The 12,541-nt window shown below is 46.5% G+C and overlaps 1 protein-coding gene across 1 annotated transcript in view; it reads right to left on the bottom strand.

Moving 5' to 3' along the window:
- The window catches only part of CPAMD8 (C3 and PZP like alpha-2-macroglobulin domain containing 8), a 55,131-nt gene that overhangs the window by 12,285 nt on the left and 30,305 nt on the right, over nucleotides 1–12,541 (bottom strand). The window contains exons 26-34 of the mRNA XM_083880184.1: nucleotides 12,035–12,191; nucleotides 11,536–11,610; nucleotides 9,431–9,596; nucleotides 8,641–8,727; nucleotides 7,588–7,724; nucleotides 7,090–7,245; nucleotides 6,639–6,701; nucleotides 5,693–5,931; nucleotides 2,826–2,913 (exon numbers count right to left, since the gene is read on the bottom strand). Of these exons, the coding sequence (XP_083736310.1) occupies nucleotides 2,826–2,913; nucleotides 5,693–5,931; nucleotides 6,639–6,701; nucleotides 7,090–7,245; nucleotides 7,588–7,724; nucleotides 8,641–8,727; nucleotides 9,431–9,596; nucleotides 11,536–11,610; nucleotides 12,035–12,191 (1,168 nt within the window). The remainder of the gene's footprint in view (nucleotides 1–2,825; nucleotides 2,914–5,692; nucleotides 5,932–6,638; nucleotides 6,702–7,089; nucleotides 7,246–7,587; nucleotides 7,725–8,640; nucleotides 8,728–9,430; nucleotides 9,597–11,535; nucleotides 11,611–12,034; nucleotides 12,192–12,541) is intronic.

Raw genomic sequence — 12,541 nt, 5'->3', positions numbered from 1 at the left:
AATTTCTGTTATAAGTGTGTGAGCCCAGGAGCTCTGCTGTTCCCATAACCAGAGCAGAATTGCTTCCTTTGGAAAGTGGGAGATTTTCCTAAATTGGGAAGGATTTTGCATCTTCAAGAGGGAACATTCCCCTTGGAGAGCTGAATTCCAGGGTTTTTTTGTTGCAGAAACCCTTTTGCATCTCTAAAAATGAAATGTGGTGACAAAGCTCAAGCATATCTGTAGACAGGCAGTGAAACTGCAGATACAACCCCACCTCTGCTGGGGGGACCTGAGAGCACCTCCCAGGACCTAAAGGGGCTCCAGGAGAGCTGGAGAGGGACTGGGGACAAGGGATGGAGGGACAGGACACAGGGAATGGCTTCCCATTGAAAAAGTGAAATTTAGATGGGATGTTGGGCAGAAATTGTTGGCTGTGAGGGTGGTGAGGCACAGGGTGCCCAGAGCAGCTGTGGCTGCCCCTGGATCCCTGGCAGTGTCCAAGGCCAGGCTGGACAGAGCTTGGAGCAGCCTGGGACAGTGGAAGTTGTCCCTGCCCATGGCAGGGGTGGGGCTGGATGATTTGAGGTCCCTTCCAACCCAAACCATCCCGGGATCTCCTGCAAACAGAAGAGTTTGGAGACATCACCCAGCCAGGTCATTGTGGTACCAGCACCAGTGTCCCTTGGAGACAGCACATCCTCCTGTCAATCATTTATTCCCAATTATTCACAGTGTTGCTCTGCTCAGAGCACACCCAGTGCTCCCTGAGCTCGGGGCAGGGCAAACCATGGCACTGAGCACAGGAGGAGGCTGTGAGCAGTAACTCCACACCAACTGGGCCTGTGTGTCCCTTCCCTGGGCCACCAGAGTGTCACCAGCCCCAGAGCAGAGCACGGCTGTCCTGGCAAAGGGGAAAGTGTTCTGGGACAGTAACACAAGGGCATGTGGGGCTTCCTCTGGTTCCTCAGCCTGGAGAGCCTCAGCTCTGTCCCCTGCTGATGTCAGGAAAGGAGACATTCACCCAAATTTGTTATTTCTTCTTTGCCCACTGCAGAGAAAAAAACCCCCAGAAACACCCCAAAAAACCTCTGAAAATAAAAAACACCCCAAAACAAATACCAGCCAACCAAAATCACACACACAAAAAACCCCCAAAAAACCAAAAAATGCCACCAAAAAAACCCAAAAAAACCAAATCAAACCAACAAAAACCCACAAAAAACAACCAAACAAGCACAATGAAAGGAGTACAGGGATATGATCCTTGAGAACTTTCCTGTTCTTCTGCAGTGAAAACCCCTTCATGCTCTTTCCTTCGACCCTTTCCCTCTGCTCACAGAACATTCCACAGGTTTAACACCATAAAGAGATCCTGTTGTTCTCCTCCTGGGACATTTCAAGCTCTCTCTGGTTCTAAGCCAGGTTCTCATCCATATTTTTTTCTGCTCTTATTTACATGTATGACTATGAAAGAGAATTTGACAGCATTACACAATGACTGTCACTGCAGCACCTTCAGCAGAGGAGGGAAAGCAGGATCCAAACCCACTGCAGGCTCCCTCACCTAATTTTCCTCTTTTTCTTTTCCCATGGGGGTGCTGGAGAGCTCCTACTCCTGGCCTTGCCCCACTTGAACATCCACATTCAGTTTGTTGCATGAGAGAGAATATCAGACCCACAGGCAAATAAAACCCAATCCATTTTACATGCTTGGATTTGAAAATAGATTTCTCCACGTGCAGCTTGTGAACTGATATAAATAACTTGAGTTTTTTCTCTTTATAGGAATTATTTAATATCTGATCCCCTATTCTGAAAGGATGCAATTGCTTCTCAGGGATTAATACAATAATTTCTGTGGCTTCAGGGACACTCCAGGAGACATCTGAGAGCAGCTTCTGACATGGATTGTAAACCACCCCAGAGGGCTTTTTCTTCCAAGGAAATACAATAGTGTTTCAATTATAAATCAGCCAAATCAAATGAAATCCTAGAGAAGATAAAGCAATGTGCACTCCTCCTTGAATTATTATATCAAATTAAACTTCACAATGCTTCTACTTTAAAATTCTTTCCTCAGATCCATTCCCTTCCCAATACAATGAGATAAAGTTATTAACAGAATATGTCTTTTAGAAGCAAAATATTTTTTAGCTCTTTACCAGCTCTCAAGGATGCAAAAATGTTACACCTCTTCAGTTAAACAGTCCTTAAAAAAAATAAATCTTTGCAGCATAAGAACCTCACCAGTGAATGCAATGTTCCACAGAATGTAATGAGTTGTAATGAATGTAATGCTCCCACAAATATAAAAGCAAAGCTCAAGATTACAGTTCATCTGCCCTGGAGGGCTGGCTGGGCACGAGGCACATTCTGTCCACCTCAGCTTGGCTGCAAGAAACACGATGTTCTCCCAGAGAGAAGGGGAGGAAAAAAAAAAGGGCAAAAAATTCCAAGACACAGAGCCTCCAAAGAAATGGGATCCAGATGTTGGAGATAACACAGCCCACTAAGCAGCCATAAACAGCTCCTGTTAGAGCACATTTGCACCTCAGCTTTTCCAAAGGGTCTCAGTTAATTACTGTGCACTGGCTCAGCAAAACCTTGGCTTGGCAGGGTTGGTTTTGCTCAGCCTGCTCAGAACATCCTTTCCCTCATTTCAGAGAGGGATTTTTTTTTTGACAAGTGAAATCTCTTCCTCCTCCTTCCCAATTTTAGTTGCATCTTTTCTGCAATTAAAGGCAGTGTTCTGACACTCAATTGGCTTCCTCTTGCCCATTGAAGGGAACTCCTCCTAGTTAGAGATCCACATCCCAACCCACATCCCCCATCCCATCCCTTACCTGCTCCAGGCTCTCAATATCTGCCCGAAACCCTGAGAACAAAGGCACTTCCAACACAGCCATGTTTGAGGATCCAGAGTGCAGCCATCTTCCCATGGGAACAGAAGGAGAGAAAATGGGAACAAACTCAAGATCCAAGACAACAAATGGAGAAACCAACTCCAGAAACAAAAATAAAAAAATAAAAGGCTCTCCTTGTTAAAGTGCTTGTGGAAAGCCAGTTTATTTGGTTTTTAAAAATCCTCTTTTCTGCTTTTATTTAATAGTTAGGCCCAGTGCAGCAGAGAGAGAGAAGGAGATGTCCTGGAACACAGAGAGATGCATCCACCTGTGGGGCTGCTTGCTTTCTTTTTCAATTCACTGAGAAAATGCACTTGGTAAAAGGAAATAAACCCTTGGAGTAGAAGAAACTTCTGTTCCACCCTGAGGGGAAGGCTGTAGATGGACTGTGGTGGGAGAGGGATGCTGATTCCCAACATCAGGCAAGGACATTCAGTCCTGGGGTCTCATTAAATGGCTGTTTCACCCCTGACACTGAGAAAAGAGCTTCTGCTAATGAGCCAGCAAAGTTACTGCCCCGTTGGTGTTAAAGAGTTCACTGCCTGTATCATCCTCTAGTGTATAACTGAAAACTCACAAACCCCTCTGAAGCTGAGTTGTTACAAAAAAACCCCACACAGGAAGGCGTGGAGAGAAAGTCTGTTGGGGCCATTGCAAAAATCTCAATTTCTGCAGCATGGCAGAGGAGTCTCCATCCCAAAGCAGCTCCAGGAATCCCAGAACAAGGCTCCTTTTCTCTGCAGTGCCTGCAGCTGCCAGCCCTCCCTCCTTGGCAGCTCACCTGTTTGCTGTGCACCACCTGAGCTCACCAGCTCATGCCCAGCACTGAGCAAACACAACTTCCAGCACCAAATTTGCCAGCTCTGGGCTGGCTCCTGCAGGGCCCCTCTCTTTGGAGCCCCCTGAGCTCAGGGGTTGGTGACCTGGCTGAGGCTGGGCTCCCACACCCCACCCAAGGCCCACAGTAGCATGATGTGGCCTGGGGACAGAGCCAGCTGGCACTTCAGGGCTCCCTGGGACATTAAACCTCGGTTAATTCACATCCAAATCCATGCTCCACACTCCCTAATAAATCACACAGGATCCCTTTGCCTGCATCTCCCCAGTCTCTGTTATTTATCACAGCTTTTTATTTTCCACCCTGTGTCCTCCTTGACCCTTCAAAAGTGCTCCAGGGACGTCATAGGGTATGACAACACTTCATTACATGCTGAGAACACCCCCAGCCCAAAAATATCTCAGTTGTCATCCTTAGCTGCACTCCTCTCTTCACACTGCCCCAGCAAGATGATGATGGAGCTGAGAGCATCATTACAGGAAGAAGGGGAGGAAAGGAAGATTTCATTTGCTTTTGTTTCCTTTCCAAGCAATCCATCTCCTTGCACTGGGCTCCTTCTCAAATTTCTGTCTTAGCTCCAGCAACTCCCAGGGCAGAAGTTTCAGAACTATCAGCAGAGAGGCTGTGCTGGTGTAGGACAGCCTCTTCAGCATCTGACAAGGCTGTAGAATTTTATCCTCTCCCCAAAACAGGCTGAGGGCTTGGGCAGGGGGAGGAGAGTTGGCACAGTGGCACTGTGGCCCTTGGGGACAGTGCCTGTGCCACAACACGGCTCTGTGGGCCAGGGAAAACAAGATCCCATCTTTTCCTGGGGTGATGCCTTAAGTTTGAGATTTCATGTATTTCACATTCTGTGGTGCCCAGGGGTGCAGCTCTGAGCTCACAGTCAGTGTCACTCAGCTCTGCACACAGCAGGGACACAAAACAAATCCTTTTCCTGCTGCACACCAAGGACAACTTTCAGGCCCAAAAGCACAAACAAGGGTGGCTGAAGGGAGGAACAAGCCTCACAACCTGAAGCTGTAATTGGACAATTAAATCCCAAGATGCAAATGGACCAAAATTATAAAAGTGTAAGACCTTGTGACCATTTGTCCATTTTGTTACCATTTTGGGCCCACCTTGGGTGTAGCCCTGGTCAGGCCCTGCCCTGCCCAAGATGTATCCTGAAGGCCTTTTAATAAATATCTACTTTATCCTCTATCTCTGTCCAGTCTCTGTTTCAGGTCAGCCTGAAACAGAGGTCAGCTGCAGTACACTGGGGGCAGGATTGCCTTTAGCACTCTCTGGCTGTCCTCCCACAGCCATCTCCCCACTGTGAGGGCAGCTATGGATGGCAGGGAGAGGGAACTCTGCAGACCTGAGACACTCTTGAGAGAACACATGGTTTTATTGCAAGGGTCCAGGGTAAAAAGGGCCTGGCCCTCAGCCACCTGCCTGAGCTGAAGGGATGCCCCAAAGAGAGAGGGGGAGAGAGAGGTAAGAGGCAAGAGAGGTGGCAGGGGTAAGCAAGGTAAGGTAAGTGGGCCAGGAAAGAGAGGCAAGGCAAGAGAGGTAAGGTAAGAGAGGTAAGAGAGTGAGGACATTGTTACAATACATTATATCTCCTTTTGTGTTGAATATTCTAATTTACGGTGACCAACCAGCCCGAGATACAAAACCTACAGACTTTGCATGCAGCCTATGAGAACTGCTATATTACCTTATCACTCTGTATTCTAAATTGTAAAGGGTGTCTTCTTATCTATCTTTTCCTTGATACCTTGGCAGGGTGGGATGGGGCTGCACCCTTGGGTCCCTTAGTGTTCCATTGTTTGTTACCATTACCTCTCCCTGCTGCCATGATCACATCTCAAAGCTGGCCTTCATTTCTATTTCATTCACAGGTTTTATATTCTCATTATCTCTTTCCAGGCAATCATATTTGTCAGCTTTTCCTGTCCCATCTTTCCCAACACCCCCGTTGTACCTGGTGCAGGTCTCCAGGATGACCTTGTACTCGCGGTGGTCGTGGTCCGAGGCGGGGTCCTCATCGTCCCCCAGGGCCCTGTCCCTGTGCAGGGCCTGGGGGCGGCTCTGGCCAGCAGGGTCTGAGCCCAGTGGGGCTGGGGCCTGCAGGTGCTGCTCTGACTTGGGCTCCTTCAGGTTCACCAGCAGCTGGAAGGCTGGTTTGGCAATGGGATCGGGCACGTTGTAAGTGACGTCGATCTGCAGTGGGGACAGGGGAAAGCAAAACACATCAGGGGGGTTTGTTACAGCTCCAGTGTCTCAGGGTGTCTACAAATGTCCCAAAAGGACCAGTGTTGCTCTGCATTTTTTTGCTTTCAAGTATTTGAGTCTTTGCAGCATGATTCTCAAACTGCTTGATGTAAACTATATGTATTTTTAGAAATTATCTTGTGTTTGCATAGTTCTTCTCTAAAAGGAGAACTATGATTAATAGTAGAAGTGACCAATTAGGTCATGAGGTTGTAACCTTTGGGCCAATCCCGGCCTTCTGTGAAAAGTGTATATAAGTTGATAGAGTCAGGAAAATACAAAAACTTTCCATGTCTGACCTGCTGCTGCCAGCTGTCCTCTATGTGGGTCTGCACCCACGTCACAATAGGTGACCTCTCTGTGTCTGAACCACAGACCAGCACAGACACAAGATCTCTGCAGAGCTGGGGAATGGCAGGCACAGAGGCAACAGAGGCTTTACCACACAGTTATATCTCTATATAAGCTCTGCCAGAGCTGGTACAGTCACATTCACTTCCTAAATTACAGCAACACCACGTTATAGAATAATTTTGAGAGACATTAGAAGTGTAAGTCCTTCCTTGCAGCAAAGTGGGATTACAAAAGCAGCAAACAAGCTGTGAGGTTAGAGAACATCTGCTCCCATGCTTTCTCCAGCCCCATGACAACCTTACCTGCATCAGACAGCAGCCTTCACCCTTGGCACTCACAAACAGCCCTGTTGGAATACTGGGGATCTGGGGAGAATGCACAGGTGAGACACAGACAAGACATGGCACTCAGAATGGAAATGAATATTCAATTTAGCTCTATTCTGTACAAAATACCCTTATAAAGGACACTGCAGAAGTGGAGTGAGTATGGCTTAGTCTCTTCACCACCTGCACTTACACAATGGCAGAGACAAACAGCAGCACAAAATAAACATCAGGCATTGGTTGTGGTGAAAAATGCCTTTAATTAGGAGTGCTGTCTCCTCCACAGCAGAATCCAGCCACAAACCCACAGAGAGTCCCACAGGTCTCAGTGCTTAACTTTTGCTTTTACCATCACTGATCCAAGTCCTCATTCAGAACCCAGCCCATGTGGATTGTTTTAAAAATCTGCCTGCACAAAGCCACCTACCACTGCAGTCTGAAGGACTTTTTTATTCATCTTGTTAAGCTCAAAGGTCTCCTGGTAGTCCAGGTTAGTAGAAGCCAAGGAAATGGTCAGGTTGACTCCTCCAACATAAGAAAGGATGGCATATTCAGCCAGAGCCTGCAGGGCCACACAGGTGTCCTGGGGGCCAGAAGAGGGAGAAATCAGAATAGTGAAGAATACAGGAGCACAGCAAACTTCCAAACAGCTCTGCTCAGCTCCAGGTGGCAGAATCTTCCTTATTACTTCATATGGCAAAAAAAACCCACCAGGTTTTGCTCACTTTTCCCATCAAGGGCACCTGTGAGGACAAAGTCTGGTTCCTTTCACATTACCAGTCCAAGGAGGAGGCAGTAAACAGCACTGGAAAGTTTTTCTTTTTATCAGAACACAAACAATTTCTGTCAGGAAGATGGAAACCCTGCATTCCTGAATCAATTGACAGTGCATCCATCCCAGCTACCTTTTCCAGAGGCAGCTCACCTGAGTGGATGAGAATCCTCCCAGTGCATTCCTCTGCTGTGAGAGCCACTTGACCACAGGGAGAGCAGAGGCCACGTCCCCCAGGAGTGTGTAGGTCAGAAGGGCATAAGATGTCATTTCCACTTCTGCAGAAACAACTGAAAGAGGGGAAAATAAAAAAAAAAAATCAAAATGCCACCTAGAAGTGAGAGTTCAGGCAGGTCTAGAGATAGTTCTATGAATGGTTATTAACTGAAAAATAATTCTAAAAAGTTAAGAGTCTGTAGAAGTAAACACAGGGAAAGGGAAGTTAAAATATTTGCACCCAATGCGCTTCACCTCCCTAAGATATCTCTGCTTTCAACATAAGCCTCCCTTCAAGCAATAGATAACCAATAATAGAGATATTCACACAATAGATAAACTCCTTCTACTTGATTGTATCCCACAAGTAATTCCTCTCCCACTCCAGTCCTACTCTGCTGCTGCCCACACTGTTTTCCTGCCCTAGAGATTTTCATACATTATCCAGTCAGATCCCTGTTGAACATTGCTGCACCTACATCATATCCAAAGAGTCAATGGCTTTAAGTGGCTTGAAAATTACGGCATCCTTCACTTCTTCTGTGGCATTGACAGCCAAAGTCTAGAAAAATCAGCCGAAGTGTCAGAGACCAGTGATAAAATCCTTAGGTCCATTTGAAAACGCAAAGATAAATAGTTCTAAAATTAAATATATTTTAATTCCCTCAGATTTCCATTTCAAATTATTACTCCTTGATAGAAGAGTGAGAGCCACCTGGGATTCTGTCTTCATAAAACTGGAGTGAAAGCTGATGAGACAGCTGAGGCTGAAAAACCTGTTCTGTTTGGACCACATCTTGCTCTGTCTCATTTATTCTTTCAGCACAATGCTACCTGCCTTTTCTGAGTTCTCTTTCCTCTGGACCCTGCCCTGGCTGAGTGACAATTTCAGAATACCTTGTATTTTATAAACAATTCACTGCAATACATGCAGGGTGATGTGGCAGCCCCTGCCCTTTTCTCTGCCTTTGTCCTGCAGTTCCCAATTACCTGATTGAGAGAGTCCATCATTAAATCCCATGAAGGTGTCTTCATCAGTGACAAGGGTTCCTGTGAGGCTCCAGTGTGTAAAGCCATCTAGGAGAAGAGGGCAGTGGGACATGGGTGTTATTAGAGCAGGAGTGCAGCTGAGCCTCTGTGCATGGGAGGAGTCAAATTCCACTTTTGCATCAGCTTTGTGCCCTGAGCTGCCCTGTCCCTCCTTTTGGACACCCATCCCTGGGCCAGGCACTCCATTTGGAAAGTCAAAGATGATTCAATGTGACAAATCAGGTAATTCTTTGATTTTGGATTCAAACACACCATCAGGGAATGTGAGGTGTTACAGGGCAAACTTTGTCACTGCGAGGAAAGCACTGCAGAGCCCCTGGACAACTTGAAATAACTCTGGCTAGAGAACAGTGCTGCTGAACACCAGGGCTGTGGTCTGATCTCTATGTGAGCCATTCACTCATAACTTGGTCCCTTGCAATTCAGGATATGCTGTGATTCTGCTGCACATTCAGCATCAGCCCCACGTGTGGAGCCCTTTCCAAAGAGAGCCAGGAGTGCCCTCACCTTACAAAGCCAAACTGTGCCATGAGGAATCCCTCATCTCCCAGGCCCCATCCTCATCCATGCTCCAGCTCAAATGCAGCATTCAGGCTGTGTTTGGTGCTCCTGAGAGGGGCAGAGTCCAGGACTGGAGCCCCTACCTTGGGTGATGGCCCTGCTGGAGCCCAGGACTGGAGCTCCTACTTTGGGTGATGGCCATGCTGGAGCCCAGGACTGGAGCTCCTACCTTGGGTGATGGCCATGCTGTTCATCCTGCGCAGCGTCGCGGGCGCGGCGGGGCTGTGCAGCAGGGTCAGGGCGTAGGCACTCAGGGCAGTGGTGTAGGGGTCTTCTGCAGAGTACAGGTTGGACTCCAGGAAGTGTTTTGCTTTGTCAACAGCTGTTCTTTCTTCCTGCATTCACAGGGGAAAGAGCCAGACAGATGTGCCAGTCTCAGAAGTTAGAGTCACTTTGTTACTTGTTACATCATGCCCATTAAAAAACTCAACCAAACAAAAACCAACAACAAAATCCAAACAAAACCAACAACAACAAAACCCCACAATAAACTCTGAAAGATACATCTTTCTCTCTGCAGAACAGCATCGACACTTTCCCTAAGAAAAGCCATGCATCAAAAATTAAAAAAAAAAAAGGTGCAAACAACAGAGCAAGAAGGATTTAGGCTGACACTGAGACACACTTTTCCCCCCAAAAAGCTGAAGAAATTCCGTGCCCCTGCAAGGCAGCAGATGAACAGGGCAGGAGCGAGCTCTGTACTGTAGGTTTGATTGTGTTCCTGACACTCCAGAGCGTCTGGCAGACGCCAGAGGATAATAAAGGCCAAGGTTCCCAGGGGTCCCTGCAGCCAACAAACATGTTTTATTAACTCCCCCAATGACCTCACCAGGCAGGAACGTGGCTCTGATAATTTATAGAAACAATTTAATTGGACTTGATGTAATTTGGTTTCCTTTGATTTCCCTGTGGCACTAACCTTCCCCTTCCTCATTTCCTAGCTAAGATCATTAGGAGCACTCACAAATCTCCTCTAGGAAAACCATTAGAATCCACAGAAACTGCACTGCTGGGGCTGCCTTGACACACAGCAGCCCAGAGGGAGCATCACATCACTGCTCAGAGGGGGACACTGCTGACAGGGAGGCAGGAAGTTACTCTGTGAGCTCTGCAGGGTTTTCTGAATTTTTAATAAGGTTGAAAGCCTTCCACTCCAACAAGGACAGGGGGTTAGGGGGCATCTGCCTGAAACAGCAGCCTGCTCTCACTCCTCAGGCTCCACAGGGAGAGATGAGCAGTGCTGAGGTTATCAGAGTTCCTGAAGGGGCGCGGGCTGTTCTGACACCTCCATAAACTCTCAGGGTTGTGCCTGAATGGACCCTTTTGTCTGAGAGCAGATCACCAAGAGATGCTGCAACATCCACTGCACCTCCTCTTTTCATCTTCCTGTGCACAGCTCTGCCTGTGCACAGCCTCCACTGCCCTCTCCCTTGGCTGAAGAGCAAGGGAACATCTGCAAGGGAGCATCTTCCCAGTCCTTAGTGGGAATGTGTCACCACAATCTTATCTAAACGTCTCCATTGTAGTGAAACTGCATCCTGGCAGAAACACATCAGAGGGCAGGAGCACAGTTTTACCAGGGGTTTTAAGGATGAATTCCTAAAACACCAGTTGTACTGGAAGTTTGGGTGGGTTTTTTTTTTTTTTTTTTTTTTTTTTCCAGTGGAATTGGCCGTTCCTATAGAGCTGCTTCTCTTTTTTGCAGTGTTCCTGCTCTGTCTCATTGCAAAGAGCAAAAACATTTTTCTCCAAAGCCCTCAATCCAGCACATTGCAGGAGCTCAGCTCTCCAAAGGCACTGTAATCTAACAGCAGTAGCATTTTGGCCACTGCAGCCAAGCCAGACCACAAGAGTTCTCTGGATCCCCAAGTTAAACTGCTTTTAGCACCAAGCCAGGATTTCTGAGCCTCCACAGGCAAGAGACCAGGATCTGCACAGGCTGCACTCACAGCTTGAAGCTAAGAGGCAGAAAACTCTTTTTGCAGTAATTTCTTGGAGAGGCTGAGGGATGGGGCTGCAGGGAGGTGTTTTGCTCTGGTGGATTAATCACAAGCTGATGGCTGAAGGGTGGGAGACCACCTTGAACAGCTTCAGGACAGATTTTTCCTGAACTTCAGAACAATCCCAAGGATTTCCAGCAGCCTCCCTTCCCTGCGTGCTGTCAGTCAGTGTCAGAGAGCACAGAACCTCTGAAGGCAAACAGCAGCAAAATGAAGTTTAAGAAAAAAAAAGAACAGAGAATTTTTGGAGCTGTTTCAACCAAGTTTTTGTTACCTCAGAAGTGACACCTGTTTCCAGAAGAGATGCAACCACATAAGCTGTCAGGGAGATCTTCCCATGGATCCCACCCTGGAAGGGTAAACAACACAAACCACTGAATGAAAACTAGAGAAAAGGACAGTGGAGGAGAAAAAAGAGACTTTGAAGCAATACAAGGGATGTGTTAGAACTAGAGGAGAAGCTGAAGCATCACCAAATTTATTTTCTTTGCACACAAGGAGTGCAAAATTTAGGAACTCAATCCCTCACTGGTTGGAGCCAGGGCACATTTAATGCACTATTTTGTAAGAGATCAGACTTTGCTGTCCATCCTCTGGGGACACCCCACAGACACATCCTGATAGACCTTTTATAACTGAAATCCCCCTGGTTCACCCTGTAGGATTCCAGCCTTTCAAGTGCAAAATTCATATTCAAACTGCATCACTTTGTGCTCTAATAATAACTTTAAACAAAACATCCTTGCTGCAAGTTGATCCTGTGTGGTTTTTACCTGAATGTCCTTGTTCAGTATCCTGCCCATAGCAGGGAAGGAACCATCTTCCTTCTGGTGCTGGATGATCCAGTCTTTGGCAGCTGTGAGTTCTTTGGGGTCAATGAAAATAAACCCACGAGACTGAGCAAAGGACTTGAGGACAAAAGCTGTTAACCTGTAAAAATGAATTAGCCACCTTTACTGAGAAAACAAATTCAGAATAAAGTACCTGTAAGGAAAAAAAAATTATTCTTAGAAAGCAGAAATTGAAAAAAAAATCTTGTTGGGAAACACTAAATACTGTTGTTGTTAAAATGTTCATGGGACATAAAAGCACCCAAATACTGTCCAGGCTTTGGATAAGAAAAGGATTAAAGGTCAACAACCTGAATTGAAAAATAGAACTCAAAGGTGTATTTATCAAAATTATGGCACACCCTGATATATAGTTCTTTTTTATCCTGAATTACTGAAGTTTTAAAGCTAAGAAACAATATTTTAAAATTAAGAATCGATATATTTCTC

This window comes from Zosterops lateralis (assembly GCF_965231275.1).
Source record: "Zosterops lateralis genome assembly, chromosome: 29".
NCBI lineage: Eukaryota > Metazoa > Chordata > Aves > Passeriformes > Zosteropidae > Zosterops > Zosterops lateralis.
This window is presented reverse-complemented; position numbering and strand designations above follow the sequence as displayed.